Here is a 17,720-nt window from a genome sequence, read left to right on the forward strand (position 1 = left end):
TCCTCCAATATCATCAGGCCCAAGACTTTACCTTTCTTTTACACCCCGGAAAAGTTTTATGAACTTGCTCTTATCAACATGTACAATATTCTGTTCAGGAACAACAGTCAGTTCCTCACTGAAATCATGAACATTAAAATTATTATATAAAATCTTCAGTTTTAGAAAGGTCAAGGTTGTCATCAAGAGAAATCTGACATTTCTTAGACTGCATATCCATCATTGATTTTACATCTTTCCATGCAGGGCGTGAATTACCAGTACTGAGCATACTCAACTTTGTCCTTATAGCTATGCTTAGCAAGCTTAAGTTCTTTTTTGGCTTGTTTCAGTAATTCCCCGAACTGAGTCACATCCCTTTTGTTAAAACTAATACTTCTCTGTATAACTGTGTTTTTGACAGATTTGGAGACCCATGGTTTATTATTTAGATAAATAGAAACTGATGACAAAATCCTCACAAAAGGTGATATTCTGTATGCTGACACAGTCTTTGTAAGTTCATTCAAATTTCCTCAGATATTTTTAAGCACGTCCCAGTCTGTGCAAGACAGCCTTGGAGACATGTAACAGGCTCCTCTGACCAAACCAGAACTAATCAGTGTTCCAGCTTGTTTCTCTTCAGAACTGGTTTATAGAATGGAACCAAATACACAAAATTGTGGTCAGACATACCAAGTTGAGCTCTATGAAGGGATTTTAAGCTCCTTTGACAGATCCATAACAAAGTCGTGTTAAACCACGTGTGCTATCGTGATCTGAGTGCATTATTTAAAGCGCCCCAGATTTACTTTATTGCACATTGGCGTAATTTCACATACCTCTCTGTTTGGCTGCTACAATTTACTATACACATTTAAAATAACCACATGAGAGCGGGTTTTTGTTGAAAGCAAGGCAGATGAGAGAATTTCACTGCATTGAAAGGCTGTTGTCAACTCAACTTCAAACAGCATAAACTTCCATATCTTCAGTTTTCAAAATAAAAGCTTCTGCCGTTTGGTATGTTTATCATATCGCAGTTCAAATCGCAATCACAATTTTATCAAAATAATTGCAATTCGATTTTTTTGTCCAAATCGTTCAGCTCTGTATCCCAGCTTAATATACAGAGACAACTACACTGTCCAAGGAGACTGATTAATACCCTTTAAAGAAACAAAATGCACTACGGCAACACTGAAACTTATGCATTTAAAGCTACAAAGTTCAAAGTGGAATTTGTAGTTACAAATATTCTGAGAATAGTTGAGTCAAACCAATTTGTCACAGAACAGATTAGGCCTATAGTTTAATGCTGCGTTCTATTCAAGTCGGATGTGGGATGTTCCTACTTTTTATCTCCGATCTTCGACCATAAAGGCATTCCATTGCCTGATGCTCGGAAGATGACGTGAAGGAAACAAAACTGCAATGCTCCTGTTAACAGGGGTTCTCAAATGGGGTGTTCAAAGGATGCTAGGGGGTGCTGAAAGCAAATTAGTAGACAGGGAGGAATTAAGTTACAAATGGGAGGCATTTATCAGTCATAATAATCAATCTTTCATAAATGCAAATGTAAAATTGTTAACTTGTCACGTGGGCCATTCCTACAATTTACTGCTTTTTAAGTCCCCTCTACAATACAAGTCGTGATTTTCAATGTTTACAATTTAAATAGGTTTGTTAAAAGAATAACTGCTATTATAACGTAACAGACTTTAAAACTCACATTTTAAATACTTTAAATAATTTGAATGTATTGTTTTAGTGTTGTTTCATCTTGTCCCTAGAACTGTAAATAAAACATCATTGACGACAAACTACAATTTCAATTATCATATTTTTTTCCCCCATACAATAAAGTGTTTAGTATTACAGTTACAGAAATACTCATACCAGCCCATCTGGCACCAACAATCATGCCTCAGTTCCCAATCACTGAGATCACATATTTTCCCCCATTCTGATGGTTGATGTGAACATTATCTGAAGCTCCTGACACGCACCTGCATGATTTTATGCACTGCTGCCACATGATTAGATAATCGCATGGATGATTGTTGGTGCCAGATGGGCTGATTTGAGTATTTCTATATCTGCTGATCTCCTGGGATTTTCTCAGAATGATGCCAAAAAACATCCAGTGAGCAGCAGTTCTGTGGATGGAAATGGCTTGTTGATGAGAGAGGTCAACAGAGAATGGCCAGACTGGTTTGAACTGACAAAGTCCATGGTAACTCAGATAACCGCTCTGTACAATTATGGGGCAAAGAATAGCATCTCAGAATTCTGTTCTGAGATGCGGATTGGGACTTGTTTTGGTGGCACGAGGGGGGCCTACACATTATTAGGAAGATGGTTTTAATGTTGTGGCTGATTGGTGTATATAAAGGAATTTGTCAAACTACTAAAAAGTATTTGTATTAGGTCCCTAGTATGTCCTTGGGAATCTTTTTGTGAGTGGATGGGGATTTTGGTGTGTAGTCAAATATAAAAATAAAAAACTTTACCACAGTGGACAGTGGGTTCTCTAATGGAAAAATAAAATGATCAAATAAAAAGTCAAATATTTTCATACAGGTTAAATATTATCATGCATTATCATGCATTTTCATCTGCTGTCAGACTGCTTCCGCAAAACAATTATCAAGCATGCACAGTGTGGTCTGTTTTAAAGGTTATCATCCACAGAAATTGTATCCATTTTCTCAGTGTCATGAAAGAAAATCTGAATGAAATAGATATTGTAAATGCATAATTTTCAATGTGCAAAAGCAAAACACCATAAAGCCATTACCAAAATCGAGTCTCATAAACAATGATCAGAGACTATTTAGCAGAGATGGGCCACTTCTATTAAAATGAATGGGAGAAATTGGAACGTTCAACCAGGAGCTCTGAGCTCCCAACGGTCAACGGATGTAGAGAGGAAGTCCTGCCTTACAGGTAAAAGAGCCAATCACCTTATAGATACAGATATCACCTGTCAATCAACTTTAGAACATGCAAGCGCATTAGCTATACAGGCCAATGAAAATGCTTTTTTTAAGGTAAATGAGGTAAAGCATCAAAATTTATGATTCCAATTTTGTCAGATTTTACTACTGATTTGATTTATGTTTTTTGATCGTAATCTTGACCAACCGTTTTTCAGATTTCGGTGTTCCCCCATTCAAGTAGATAGGAGCTGCAATGTCATGACTGGAAATAGTCTCCCGGGAGCGTTCCAAAGATGTCAGAGAGAATGACTGACTTGCTAGAAAGACTTTGACTATGATCTGTCTTGTTACAATCAAGTTTGCTGAACAATGCACATATTCAGCTATGTATAAATTGAATATGCAGTGTGAAAATTGCAGTAACTTCAAAATCAATACATTAGACTGGACAATCAAAAAACTGTGAAGCCATCTTTCTCAGTTTCAGAGTTGGCATAGTTTGTTTTGCCCAACCCAATTTAATGAAAATTCGTACATCGTTGTTTACAAGTTGGCTATTTCGTATGGTCTCGCAGAATGTTGTTCGCATAAACTTGCATGACTTCATCAAGTGCAAATTCCCGGATGTCTAATCTGGAAGTAAGCGTGAGTTCCACGCACATGCTTATTAATAATATGCTTGTACCCAAACCCCTTATCTAAACTTAACCAATCAGTAGAGTGTGTAAACGTGATAGGAAGCTGTTGTAAGTAATTGTCGCATATTAGATGGAAACGATGTCCAGCAACGTCATTGAACGTCATAGTGAAAGTCGTAAGAATTCAAATGAGTGCAGTCCTATGATATCATACAGATTAGCCAAATTTAGAAAAGTCGTAGGAATCCGGAGGATTTCGCCTTGAGAGTGTGTTGGTTTTGCCTATGTAGGGTGGTGATTTTTTCCCATTTCATGCACGTTTTGGAAATAATATGCTACAGGGATCTTGCAGGGAAAATGTTTTGTGCCAATGTTTTTTATTTTAATTTATTTATGTTTGCTTAGTAAGAATGCACCACAGACCATATCAGAGAGCACATCAGACCTTTTCAGGAGGTATTTTTGTTCAACTCTTCCAAAACTCATGTGTTTCAGAGTAGAATTATGTTCATGAGGAACCTAAAAGGAGACATCAATCCTTTGTCCACCATTGGTCATGTGGACTGTAAGAAAATTAACCCTCTTAAACACTTTACACACTCTCACTAGTTTATTTAAGCAAATCCCCATTTCTAAACATATATTTCCATAATAATTAATTTATTTGTTTGTTTTACCCAGACATATCTTCCGTTCACTTCATACCAATGTCATAATATTTATTTAATGCATTTAAAAGTACAATACATTTAAGACATTTTTAATATACATTACTTACATGCAAAATGCATTTCTCACTTTGTCAATAGATGCCTACATATTTTGATGTCTTTTGTGACACAGTGAGGTGCAGGTGAGCAGAGAAGGGATCAGTATTGCCAGTTTTTGACACATATCTGATCCAACACAGGAGGAAGAGAGAGTGTCAATGAAAGAGATAGATGAGCTGTACCAATCCTCCATGAAAATATTGTTATACAGTATCTGATATCTTTAAGTGGCATTAGCAAATAAGACACATTTAACCTAATATTGCTGTATATTACAATTAAGACCGCTGATAATAGCTGGCTGTTCTTGCTCTGTTGATAGAAATAATGAATCAAATGGAATCCAATGAAACTGACAGCAAAACGACTCGGTTACTAACGTAACCTCGGTTCCCTGAGAGGAGGGAACGACTATTGCGTAAGTAGCTTACGCTATGGGAAAACTCCATTTCTCGAGAAATATTGAAGTCTTTATGTAAAACGCATTGCAGCTGCACAGCAGACAGTGATGAGCGAGGCAGCTCGGTCATTGGCTGTGCTGCGGCAACTGCTCGAACCAGTGACGGGGCGACTTAGAACGCGCGACCAATGGGGGCGCGTCCCGCATTCGCGCTCTCAGAGCCTGCTGAAATTAGCATATGAGGGCTAGATAATGAACGTCCCGTCATGCCAGTTCTTTTAGGTTCAATCGACTGAAGCGAACTGACCAAGCACAGACACGGCAGCTTACGCAATAGTCGTTCCCTCCTCTCAGGGAACCGAGGTTACGTTAGTAACCGAGTCGTTCCCTATCGAGGGGTCTCTCCTATTGCGTAAGTAGCTTACGCTATGGGAACACCATGTAAAACGCCGTGCGTGCTGACTTCGCTCTATAAAGCCAGAGGCAGGTGCCTGAGCCTTAAAGCAAAGTGATATTCCACAAGCCGCCAGCGGCGAGCTATATAGTGGGGTATGACAGGGCGCCTTGCCTTCAAGGTGGGCGCTCCTTGTACAAACACAAGCACATATCTCATGTACTGAGATTTTGTGTACTGGTACGCATAATAAACCCTCTAAGTCGGTCAGAGACGGACCTTATAAGGGAGGAGATGATGCCCAGCATATACATACTCCAGTTCATTCCACAGTCAGACTGATAGAATGTTGGAATGCAGTGAGGGGACCTGTAGGTTATAAAACCTGATAAATGTCGAAGGCGAGGCCCAGCCTGCCACCGCACAAATATCTTCAATGGGTATCCCACTCGACCATGCCCACGAGGAGGCCATGCTCCTCGTAGAGTGAGCTCTGATGCCTCAGGGGCATGGAAGGCCCTTGGCTCCATAAGCTAGCGCTATAGCATCCACTATCCAGCGCGATATTCGTTGCTTTGAGACAGCGAGACCCTTAGTTCGGCCGCCAAAGCATACGAATAATTGTTCCGTCTGTCTGAACAGGGCAGAACGTTCCAAATATACTCTGAGCGCCCTGACCGGGCAGAGTAAATTTGCATCACCTTCGTCTGCTGAGGACGATAGCGCTGCCAGAGATATCACCTGTGCTCTGAAGGGTGTAGAGAGCACCTTAGGAATATACCCGTGCTTTGGCCTAAGGACAACTCTGCAGTCGTTAGGTCCAAATTCCAGACAAGCAGCGCTTGATGACAGCGCGTGCAGGTCGCCCACTCTTTTAACTGAAGCGAGTGCCAGCAAGAGCGTGGTTTTGAGCGAGAGCTGCTTGAGGTGCACGGTTCGGAGAGGTTCGAACGGGGCACCTTTGAGTGCGTCCAGGACCGTGGCCAGGTCCCAGATCGGCACCGAAGGTGGGCGAGGAGGGTTCATCCTCCTAGCGCCTCTTAGGAAACGAACGATCAGATCGTTTTTTCCAAATGAATGTCCTTTATCAGGATTGTGTGATGCCGCTATGGCAGCCACATAGACTTTGAGCGTGGAGGGTGTGCGGCCGGCCTCCAGCAGCTCCTGCAAAAAGGCGAGTACACTTGGTATCTCGCACGTTTTGGGGTTCAAGCTCTTGGTATCACACCAGTCACTGAACACTTTCCACTTTTGGGCATACAAGCGCCTCGTAGAGGGGGCTCGCGCCTCAGTAATGGTTTTCAGAACTCCACTGGGGAGGTTCTCGGGAACCCGTTGAGGAGCCATGCATGGAGGGCCCACAGATCGGGCGGGGATGAAGAATCATCCCGCTGGCCTGTCCGAGGAGGTCTTGCCTCAGCGGAATCGGCCATGGGGCAGATTGCATCATCTGTACCAGCTCTGGAAACCACGTCTGGTTTTTCCAGAGTGGGGCTACCAGGAGCACTGCACATTTCACATCCCTGATCCGACTGATGACCTGAGGCAGCATCGCGATCGGGGGAAAAGCATACAAGGGGCGGCTCGGCCAAACTTGGGCGGCAGCGTCCGTGCTTTTGAGAAGAAGAGAGGGCAGCGCGCGTTTTACTTGGAGGCGAAGAGGTCGACCTCTGCCTCGCCAAAGGTTCACCATAACCACTGAACCGTCAGAGGGTGGAGAGACCATTCTCCTGGGAGAACTTTGTCTCTGGATAGCATGTCCGCTCCTTGGTTCAGGACGCCTGGCACGTGCGCTGCCCTTAGCGAGCGCAGGTGGTGTTGTGACTATAGGATGAGCTCCCTGGCCATAGAGTGCAGGGAGCTCGACCTGAGTCCACCTTGGCGATTTATATACGAAACTACCGTCATGTTGCCCGTTCGGACCAGGACGTGTTCATTTTGCAGGTACGGAAGCAGGGCTCTGAGAGCCAAGGCGACCGCTTTCATTTCCAGACAGTTTATGTGTAGGCGCTTTTCGGGTTTGAACCAAAGCCGGAAACAGGCCTGCCCTCGTAAAGGGCCCCCATCCTATTTTAGGAGGCATCTGTCGTGATCATTTTTCTCCGCGTATTCACGCCCAGACTCACGCCGGTTTGATACCAGTTTATGGCTTTCCAGGGCGTCAGGGCTTTTATACAGCCGTGATTCGCTCTGATCAAAAAGTGGCCCGAGCGCCATGCGTGAGTGGGGACACGGCTCTTGAGCCAGCGCTGGAGAGGACGCATGTGCAACAATCCTAGCTGGAGTACAGCTGATGCCGAGGCCATGAGACCGAGCATTCTCTGAAATCGTTTGACGGGGGCGTGCACGCCCGTTCTGAACGATGTTGCAAGGCGTCGAATAGAGAGCGCGCACTCTGATGAGAGGCACGCTGTCATCTGCACTGAGTCTAGCACTATTCCCAGAAAATAAATATTCTGGCTGGGGGATAGCACGCTCTTTGCAAAATTTATTCTCAGACCCAGGCATTGTAAATGGCTGATAGTCCAAGATCTGTGTGTCATTAACTGAACCTCTGATTGTGCTATGATTAGCCAATCGTCGAGGTAATTCAGTATCCGCACTCCCCGCTGTCTCAGGGGGGAAAGTGCCGCGTCCATACATTTCGTGAATGTACGGGGGCCAATGATAGGTCGAATGGTAGTACTGTGTACTGGTATGACTGTCCCTCAAAGCGAATCTCAGAAAGGGCCTGTGGTGAGGCGCTATCGGGATGTGAAAGTAAGCGTCTTTCAAATCCACTGATAGAAACCAATCCCGGGCTGAACTTGCACGAGGATATGTTTGGTTGTTAACATTCTGAACGAGCGAATCATTAACGCTTTGTTCAGATGTCTGAGATCCAGGATGGGGCGAAGGCCACCGTCCTTTTCGGACGAGAAAATAGCGGCTGTAAAAACCCGCCTCGCTCAAAGAGGGAGGAACAGTTTCTATAGCGCCCTTCTGTATCAGTTTGAGCACCTCGGTGCGTAGAACATGTGACACATCTTTCCTCACTTTCGTCTCGACCACCGCTGAAAAGCGGGGTGGTCTGCGAGCGAATTGAAGTGAGTATCCGTGTTTTATTATGTTCAAAACCCATTTCGGCATGTCGGGGATTTTTTCCCAGGCTTCTGCTCGCACAGATATGGGCTGAAAATGGCTTTGTGCTAACACAGAATCTACGGCTCTCAGAGGTGCAGGTGCGCGCTGAGCAGCCGTATTGAGTGCCGAGTGCAGAGGTGCGTGTGAGTACAGGCACATGCGCTATTTCCGAAATGCTCACAGCATGAGTCGGAGAGGTGCTTGAAACTGTATGAACAGTGTTTTGAAGTGGGGGTGCATTCATCATTATGGGCACGCGCGCCACATTCATAAAGCTTTCCGCATTTAGCGGGGAGTTTCTTATCTCGCGCATTGCATCTGTGATGTTTGCGGCATAGCTGTTTGAAACTGTGTGGGTAGCTGTGTTTAGGGGTGCGTGCAATACGGCAGGCACACGCGCTACACTTATAGCACTTCCCGTTTTTACTGGGGAAGTGTTTATAACTGTGGGAACAGTGCTTGTGTGTAGTGGTGCATACATGACAATAGGCACACGATCTACATCTTTGAGACATCCAGCCTGAGCTGGGGAGGTGTTTGGCACTGTTTGGACAGTATTGATATGTGGGAATGCACACTTTAGTGTGGATATGTGAACCCTTAGTGACACAGGCAGAAAATGACTCTTTTGGTGATTTCTGTGTGTCGCCGTGAAAACGGCGTTTGATTGCAGGTGAGCGAGTTTTATGACTGGCCCATTGACTGCTGTATAGACATTTCCAGCCGCCTGTAAGGGGACTGGGTAATGTTTTAAATGTTTGCGAGGGAGTGGTCCGGCATTTGCGAGACGCGTACTCCCTCTATTTCTTCCTGCTGCTAGGAAGACTTACGAGGCTCTGTGTTCAGGGTGATTCTGGGTCGAGGGCCTCGTTGCTCCTGCGGCTTTCTTCGGCCAGCGGAACGCAAGCGGCGTCGAGCATCCTTTTCAGGTCTGCTCTTCGGCTGGGAGACGGGCGGCTCTGAACAGGCCGCTCGGAGTGACAGGTGCGTCAAGGAAGGGTGCCTTATCCGTGTCCTTCATCTCCGTTAGCGTTAGCCACAGATGGCGCTCAAGGGCGATCAAATTAGCCATGGCCTGGCCAATGGATTGGGCGGTGGCCTTTGTGGCTCGCAGAGCTACGTCCGTAGCACTGCGCAGGTCCTTAAAAGTGTCGGGTTCAGGTCCAGACTCGTCCATAGAGTGGAGAAGTTTGGCCTGAAACACTTGTAGAACCGCCATCGAATGCAGTGCTGACGCAGCTTGACCGGCGGCGGTGTATGCACGACCGGTGAGAGCTGATGTGGTTCTGCACGGCTTCGATGGGTGAGAAGCTCTGGCCTTCCATCCAGCGGTGGAGGGTGGGCATAGATGGTTGGCCACAGTCTCCTCTAAGGGCGGAGTTGCCTCGTAGCCTCTTTCTCTCGCGCCGTCCACTGAGGAGAGCGAAGAAGAGAAAGAAGGCTTTAGGCGAGCCGAAATGCGGGCTTTCCACGACTTTGTGAGCTCGTCGTGCACCTCAGGGAAGAAAGGAGAGGGTCTCTGTCGGGGGGCCTGCCGGCGCCCCTGCAGGAACCACTCATCCAGCCGGCTGCGGGCGGGTTCTTCCGGAGAAGACCAGTCGAGCCCGAGGGTTTCCACGGCCTTAGACAGGATACGGACGATCTCCGAGTCCATGCTGGTGCCCAGTCGTCGGATGCAGCGTCAAGAGAGAGGCTGTCATCCTTTCCGTCGTCGTCCCCTGATGTGCCGAACGAGGAGGAGAGGGAGACATCTGGTAGCGGTGATGCCCGCGGGGACTGAGCCGGCGTGACATCACCGGAGTCGGGGTGCTCTGGCAGCCTCTGTGAGCGGCGCTTTTTCTTGCGCGGCTCGAACAGAGGTGGCAGCACGGGGGCAGCCGGCTCGCTTGCGGTGAAAACGGCAAAGCGAGTGCTCGGCGAGGCCCAAGGAGTCGCATTCAGGGCATCCGCCCTGAATGAGTGCAGCTTCTGCGTGGTCCAGACCCAGGCAGCGAGTGCAGATGGTGTGCCAATCTCCGTCGGAATGAGGGCCTCTGCACGAGGCGCAAGCTGAAGGCATTTGAAACAACGCCTGGAAAATAACTCTTTTACTCTTCAAAGCGCCGCGGGGGCGAACGCTTGTTCAGTAAAGGATATGCGATGCGCGCCGGATGGCGTAGCAGAAGGCTTCGAAGGCGGCTGAAGATGCCGGCATCCTCTCAGCAGTCCCGCTGTAAGCTTGTCCACAGCGGCGAAAGACTCAAAAATCCGGAGGATCCAGCGAAGAGAAGGTCTTCGCTGAAGGAGATTAAATCTAAAAGAACTGGCATGACGGGACGTTCATTATATAGCCCTCATATGCTAATTTCAGCAGGCTCTGAGCGCACGAATGCGGGACGCGCCCCCATTGGTCGCGCGTTCTAAGTCGCCCCGTCACTGGTTCGAGCAGTTGCCGCAGCACAGCCAATGACCGAGCTGCCTCGCTCATCACTGTCTGCTGTGCAGCTGCAATGCGTTTTACATAAAGACTTCAATATTTCTCGAGAAACGGAGTTTTCCCATAGCGTAAGCTACTTACGCAATAGGAGAGACCTCTTGAAAGGGAACTTCAGCTAAAAGACTCCTGTCCTGTAGGGTGTTACTTTATGACTGTTTTCCATAAATTTATTGCCAGGTTCCTGTAATAGGTTACAATGGTAATTAAGAGACTTAGCTGAACAAAATCAGGAAAATGGGAGGAACATATAAGATGATAGAGTGACTTTTGCTCAGAATATTTGAGCTCTGTAGGTCCATACAATGCAAGTCACTGGTGGGCAGAACTTTGAAGCTCCAAAAAGCACATAAACGCAGCATAAATGTTATCCATATGACACCAGTGTTTAAATCCATGTCTTCTGAAGCTATATAATAGGTGTGGGTGAAAAACAGATCAATATTTAAGTCAGAATGTTAAGGAGGGTCTTTCACGGAAAAGAGAATATCATACGGGTTTGGAACAAAACAAGGGTGTGTAAATGACAACATAATAATTGTTTTGGGAATAATTTACCCTTTAAAGTGGCAGCAAAGTGGTTTACACCCTGTAAACAAAGATTAGGTTCACAGATTAGGCAGTTTACCCCTGAATTGTGCAGATATGAAGAAAACTCTATCGCCATTGTACCACAATGCATCGTATTTTACTCCATGAGGTCTTAAACTAGAGAAATGTAGGTCTCTCTGGAAAAAAAGTGTATTCTAAATGACAACTAGCCTAATCAAAAGCTTGAAAAGATCTCAGTGCTATAACATAATGATTGCAAGGAGAATGATCGAATTGTCCCAGGTTCTCCGACACACGAAAGTTAATGAGTAGGAAATATCTAACAAGATATCAACAGTAAGTACTGTTAAATTTTTTAATATGTAACAATCACTAGCTTACTTCCACCAAAATGGCCCAAAATCAAACATTCAATCAAACTGGTCAGTCGGTCATATCTTTAAACATCAGTGAGAGAGTTTTTCTCCAGCTGGAGCCTTCTGTCAAACACAGAGGAAACAGTCAAGACACTGTCTTACAACAGTTGCAGCCTGTTTCCTTGCTTTTTCTATTCTTTTCTTTTTTTACTAACTCTCTGTCTGCCAACTCCCAGCTCTGCACAGCTGGGATCTTCAATTTATATGTGTACACATGTGTAAATGCACACACAACACACACACACACACACACACACACACACACACACACACACACACACACACACACATTACTTCAATATACCCATTTTGTGTCACAGCAGGGGTGTCTGCAAGACTCTAAACAATAAAGAAGAGAATATGCTGCTAGCTGTCACAAAGGGAAAAAATGCCCTAACTGTCACAAATTGAAAATGTAAACACTTTCTCATGCAATGGACAGAGCCCAGAGAATAAAGCCTGAAGCAGTTTTCTAAAAAGGGGCTCAGCTGCACAGCTGCACAGCGATATCTTTCCTTACTTCACATATTATTAGATGCAATATCATGACAATGTTCACTGTTTATAAAATCCCAAATATTTTATTATTCAATTATATTAAGCATTATAACTTTATTCAAAAATATTATAATAAATTAATTTACTTTAATTTTCATTTTAGCAATATATGTTGCTAGGTTGTTATTTGATATGGTGTCAAGATATGTCTGGTTTATTGCATTTGCCATAGAATGAAAATTAGATTGTATCGATTCTACTCCACACACCACTGCAATTATACAATATGTCTCAAGCCCTCCATCCAGTTAGTTGCCAAGCATTATACTACATTGTGTTGTGAATACATCTTAATTTTCATCTACTCTTCTTTCATGTGTACACTGAAAAACAAATCGTGATATAGCAGAAAAGATGATTCTTTCTACATTGAATAAATTTGTTTATGTGTGAAATAGAAAATATTAAGTAAATTCTACATTTAAGCATGTAAAAAAGAATACTCAAGGCAATACTAAATTGATATTATTTACATTAGTGTATATGCATACATATATCTGTATAAGAGAAAATGTTACAAAAAAAGTGACATCAAATAAGATAACGTAGGAGACAAAAAATTAAGGGATAATGTGTCACTGTCATTTACTGTGGAAACTGTGTGGCCTTGTTTCTAAAGCAAGCCTTTGGGATTCATGCACATTCAAAAAATGATAAATGAGATTTCACAATGATAATACCAGGATGATATTTTCCATGAGGTATGGTATCCAAAAACGCAATCAATATGTGTGTGTGTGTGTGTGTGTGTGTGTGTGTGTGTGAGAGAGAGAGAGAGAGAGAGAGAGAGAGAGAGAGAGAGAGAGAGAGAGAGAGAGAGAGAGAGAGAGAGAGATTGCTTGTGCCATGCTTGTGCCATGCTACATGTTTATAAGTTTGTTTAGTTTTTAGATTCTAAACATGACTTCACCTGTTCCACAAAGTCTGATCATTCTCTTGGCTTGCTTTTACAAAGTCTCCAGGTTGTAAAACCTGTTTTAGTGGCCCGAACATGCACAACCTATGATCGACATTTACTATTCCGAACGACGCGTTGGTAAAAACAAAACTGTGAAGTAATTCGACTGTGTGGACATGGATAGAATTGAAACCAGCGATATTAGAGGTCTCGCTACTGATTTGGCTCCTCCTGTTTCCGGCACCATTGCCGGCAACAGTAGCTCCGGAACTCTGATTGTTGCGCTCTCCGTATCTTTTAATGTTGGGAGATCTGATTCATTTCAACGAGTCGGTTCGTTCAGACATTTCGGATCAATTATCCGATTCAGTTGAGTCGCTATGGAGTCATCACTTTAAAGTATTGCCAGAAGGACCCCCGCGGAATTTCACAAGTTCTTAAGCTCTTCGTTTAATAAATAGGCCTATATATATATTTTTTTTATACTGTAGGCTATTCCATTTTATGTGTTCACCCTAATTTTACTAGCAGATTTGTTTGTTTTTTTCGTACATGCTTTTCAAAATGATTTTGTAATGACTCCAGTCTCCAGCATATCAAAAACCAATTTATAACTTCAAAGTTCTCTCATTCAAACGCTTCGCGAATCGGTTCGTCCGAGTCATGTGAAAGAACCAGCTCAATAGAACGATTCGTTCGCGAGTCGGACATCATTTAGTACCTTCAGCAGAGTGTTTCACGCGCTGCACATTCAGTCTCGGGCGTCCGGCGGTGTTTGTGCGAGACAGGTGGCTTGGAAATTCCTCTTGCGGGAAAGCTACGGATCTCTCATTCATGCTGCTGTCGGTTCCTGTAAACGCGCTCTTGGAATGTGGGATAAAGGCGCGTCTCATTGGTGAGTGTGAACGACTTTTGCTATTTCCCTTCAAGGACTGGAATCACTGATTTCGCAATAGGCTATATTTTGCTTGGAAATCGCACCACAGAGGACAAATGACTTGCCTTTACCCTTCTTCTTTTTTTCAAACCACATTTGAAGCCATGAGTGGTGTAAACACGAGGGTAATGAACTAAGTAATGTGGGCGTGATTGATATTCAAACTTCTCTGTTGACCATTTTCTATTCTTATCATAGATCACATACCTGCTGATCCTTGACAACATGACAGGGGAGTTTAATAACTTGACGGCACTCTTGAATAATGCGACTGACTTTCAGAACCAGACGAGGGGATGCTCATTAACCAAGACTGGTTTTCAGTTTTACTATTTACCGACTGTGTACATTATTGTGTTCATCGCTGGATTTATTGGAAACAGTTTGGCCATATGGATGTTTGCGTGTCACATGAGGCCATGGAGTAGTATCTCCGTATACATGTTCAATTTGGCACTTGCGGATTTTTGTTATGTTCTGTCGCTACCTTTTCTCGTTTTCTACTACTTTAATAAAACAGACTGGATTTTTGGGCACGTGCTATGCAGGCTACAAAGGTTTATATTTCATGTGAATCTATACGGCAGCATCCTGTTCCTGACGTGCATCAGTGTGCACAGGTACTACGGTGTGGTCCATCCTTTGAAGTCACTTGGGAGGCTGAAGAAGAAGAATGCGGTGCGCACGGTCGCTCTTGTGTGGTTCATAGTTGTGGTTGGAATCGCTCCAATTCTCTATTACTCACGCACGGGTCAGAAAAAAGGCTACACAACATGCTATGACACCACAACAGAGGACGAGCTGCAAGGCTACTTCATCTACAGCATGTGTATGACAGTGTTTGGCTTCTGCATCCCATTCATCATCATCCTGAGGTGTTATGGAGGCATTGTCAAGGCCCTTATTTACAATGACATGGACAATGCTCCACTGAGGAAGAAATCCATTTACCTAGTCATCATTGTGCTCACAGTATTCGCAGTCTCCTATTTGCCCTTCCATGTCATGAAGAACCTGAACATGAGGGCTCGCCTGTATTTCCAAAGTCCAGACATGTGTGACTTTAATAATAGAGTGTATGCAACTTACCAGGTGACAAGGGGCCTAGCTAGCCTTAATAGCTGTGTGGACCCTATTTTGTATTTTCTGGCTGGGGACACGTTTAGACGCAGACTGTCCAGAGCCACCAAAAAGTCCTCCAGGAAGGGAGATCACACTCTCCAGTCCAAGAGCGAGGATACAGCACTTAACAGTCTACCAGAGTACGTCCAGAACGGGTTCAATCATGCCTAAGGTGTTCTCTGAGAAACATGTTTGTTGTGAATTGTGGATGTTGTGGAACTGTAGACATTTCCTAAGACCAAGGGTCTTCAACAAGGGGTCCGCTGTGGTACCACAGGAGGTCCGCAAATCATTGTTTGATCCACCATTGGCACTTGTAATTATCACTCACACGCGAGCGATAGCTGCAAATAAGTGTATACATTTTAATCCATTGACATGTTGAAGTTCCTTGCACCTGCATGCCAAAATGTCCTCTTTCATATTCACACATCCTGTTGTATTTAGTTATGAACTGATTGGAAAGCTAAACACTATTAAAGTGTGGCGAATAGTCAGCAGAAGCGAACAGTGCGGACAAACCATTCACACATCCATGCTCACCACTCAAAGTGCGACACATCAGGTTCAGCAATGCTGCAGTAAACGCAGCATTGAGTAAATATTTTTGTTTTGCATTGGTCGCGGTGCTGTACGTTTGAGCTGCTGACAGCCTACGGTTACTCTTATTATTAGTTGCGATTTGCTTTCAGAACAATAGCCTAATTGCCTGGTGTAAATGAATAATTACCGCTGGCATACACAGTCCTTAATGTTCCACACACACAAGACGGTGACTTTCAAAGCAAAATAATAAAATAAAAAAATTCCACTTTGCAAATTTTAACTCCTAATTAAATTTAATTTTAAAATATATGTATGAACTTGATCACTCACATTAGACAAAGTCTCCATATTAGTAACCTTATGAAAATTGTATTATTCTGCATGGACAGGGTATGTCTATGTGTCTGTCTATCTGTCTTTTTATTTTTATTAAGAAGGGGGTATGGAATAGTGATTAACATGAAAAATGTCACTTCATGTCAGAAAAATTGCAGACCCCTTCTCTACATTATTTAATGATTATTTCAAAAGAATGAACATACTGTAATATGGTAGCCTATCGTCAAAGGTTATAGGCATAAAACGCAACACTCAATTTTATACAATATGTGACATGGGGTCCCGGCTCCGTCTCTCTACCCACCAAGGGGTCCTTGGTCTGAAAATTGTTGAAGACCCCTGCCTTAGAATGATGGGATGCTTCTTAGAATAAGAGTTTGCATCTTCAAAATCATTGTACTGTACTCTAGACAGTGTTACACATTTGATTACTTTTAACACATATGTTTTTGTCTAATGTGATTGTTCCGTGAAGAATGGAACAAAACTGACTGCGGAGTAACTCTGAACTAAAACTGAACAAACAAACATTTACTAACTGCTTAATGCTTTAACAGTAAAACTTACATTGCAAATATAACAAGCACTGGCATTTTATTTGAGAATGCCTGAATGGCACTAGGCATTTTAGTCCCTGCGTTATGTTCTCAGTGAATAGCTAAGATGAACTATATATATATAAATGTGTAACTAATTAATTGTATTCCTGTGGCTGTGTCCAGGATTGTGTTTTTAACTGAGGTCTGATGAATATGTCTATTGCTCTGTATTCTACTCTGTTACTAGAAAGATGTATAACTCAGTGCTGTGATTAAATGAATTTGAGCCCATGAATTATAAAGGGATTGTTATAACCATGTTTCAAATAGTCAGTAAATACTGTATGCTCATAATGTATTTCCCTTTAATGTCTTGTGATATTTAAAGCTGAAAACAAATACAGAGACCTATCTAAAAGATCAATGGAAATGTGTGTTTTTAAAATAGCGTTGTTTTAATAGTCTGTATATTTTAGTAAGGTTTTTTAGTATACTGTAAATTAAAGAATAATTTCAAGTTCAATACAAGTTAAGCTCAATTGACAGCATTTGTGGCAAAAAGTTGATTACCACAATTTATTTTTAAACTTGTACCTCATTTTCTTTAAAAAAAAAAAAAAAGAAAGTAGAAAAAATCTTGGTCACAGTGAGGCACTTACAATGGAAGTGAATGGGGCCAATCCATAATCAATAAAATATTTGAAAAGTGCAGCCACAAGATGTTAACAAAATTTGTGTTAACATAAAATCGTTTACCAACCTTTTCTGTATAAGTTTATATCCAATTTTCAAACTTTGTTGCAATGATGATGTAATTTAAACCCTAAAACTGCCAGATAAACAACGATTTAAAGGAATAGTTCACCCAAAAATGAAAAATCTTTCATTATTCACCATCCCAGATGTATGACTGTCTTTCTTGAGCAGAACACAAATTAAGATTTTTAGAAGAAGCTAGAGCTCTGTTAGGTCCTTATAATGGAAGTACATGGTTGCCAGCAATTTGATGGTCCAAAAGTTATATTTAGGCAGCAATAAAGTAATCCAAACGACTCCAGTCAATCAGTGAATATCTTCTGAATCAAATCGATACA

The 17,720-nt window shown here is 43.0% G+C and overlaps 1 protein-coding gene across 1 annotated transcript; it reads left to right on the plus strand.

Moving 5' to 3' along the window:
* The first annotated feature begins 13,851 nt into the window (after window positions 1-13,851).
* On the plus strand, window positions 13,852-17,031 carry LOC127661673 (P2Y purinoceptor 1-like). The gene is made up of 2 exons (XM_052152495.1): window positions 13,852-14,038; window positions 14,279-17,031. The coding sequence occupies exon 2, from the start codon at window positions 14,306-14,308 to the stop codon at window positions 15,371-15,373; it is 1,068 nt and encodes a 355-aa protein (XP_052008455.1). The 5' UTR covers window positions 13,852-14,038; window positions 14,279-14,305; the 3' UTR covers window positions 15,374-17,031.
* The last annotated feature ends 689 nt before the right edge of the window (window positions 17,032-17,720 follow it).

The sequence above is a fragment of the Xyrauchen texanus genome, chromosome 21 (assembly GCF_025860055.1).
Source record: "Xyrauchen texanus isolate HMW12.3.18 chromosome 21, RBS_HiC_50CHRs, whole genome shotgun sequence".
Lineage (NCBI taxonomy): Eukaryota > Metazoa > Chordata > Actinopteri > Cypriniformes > Catostomidae > Xyrauchen > Xyrauchen texanus.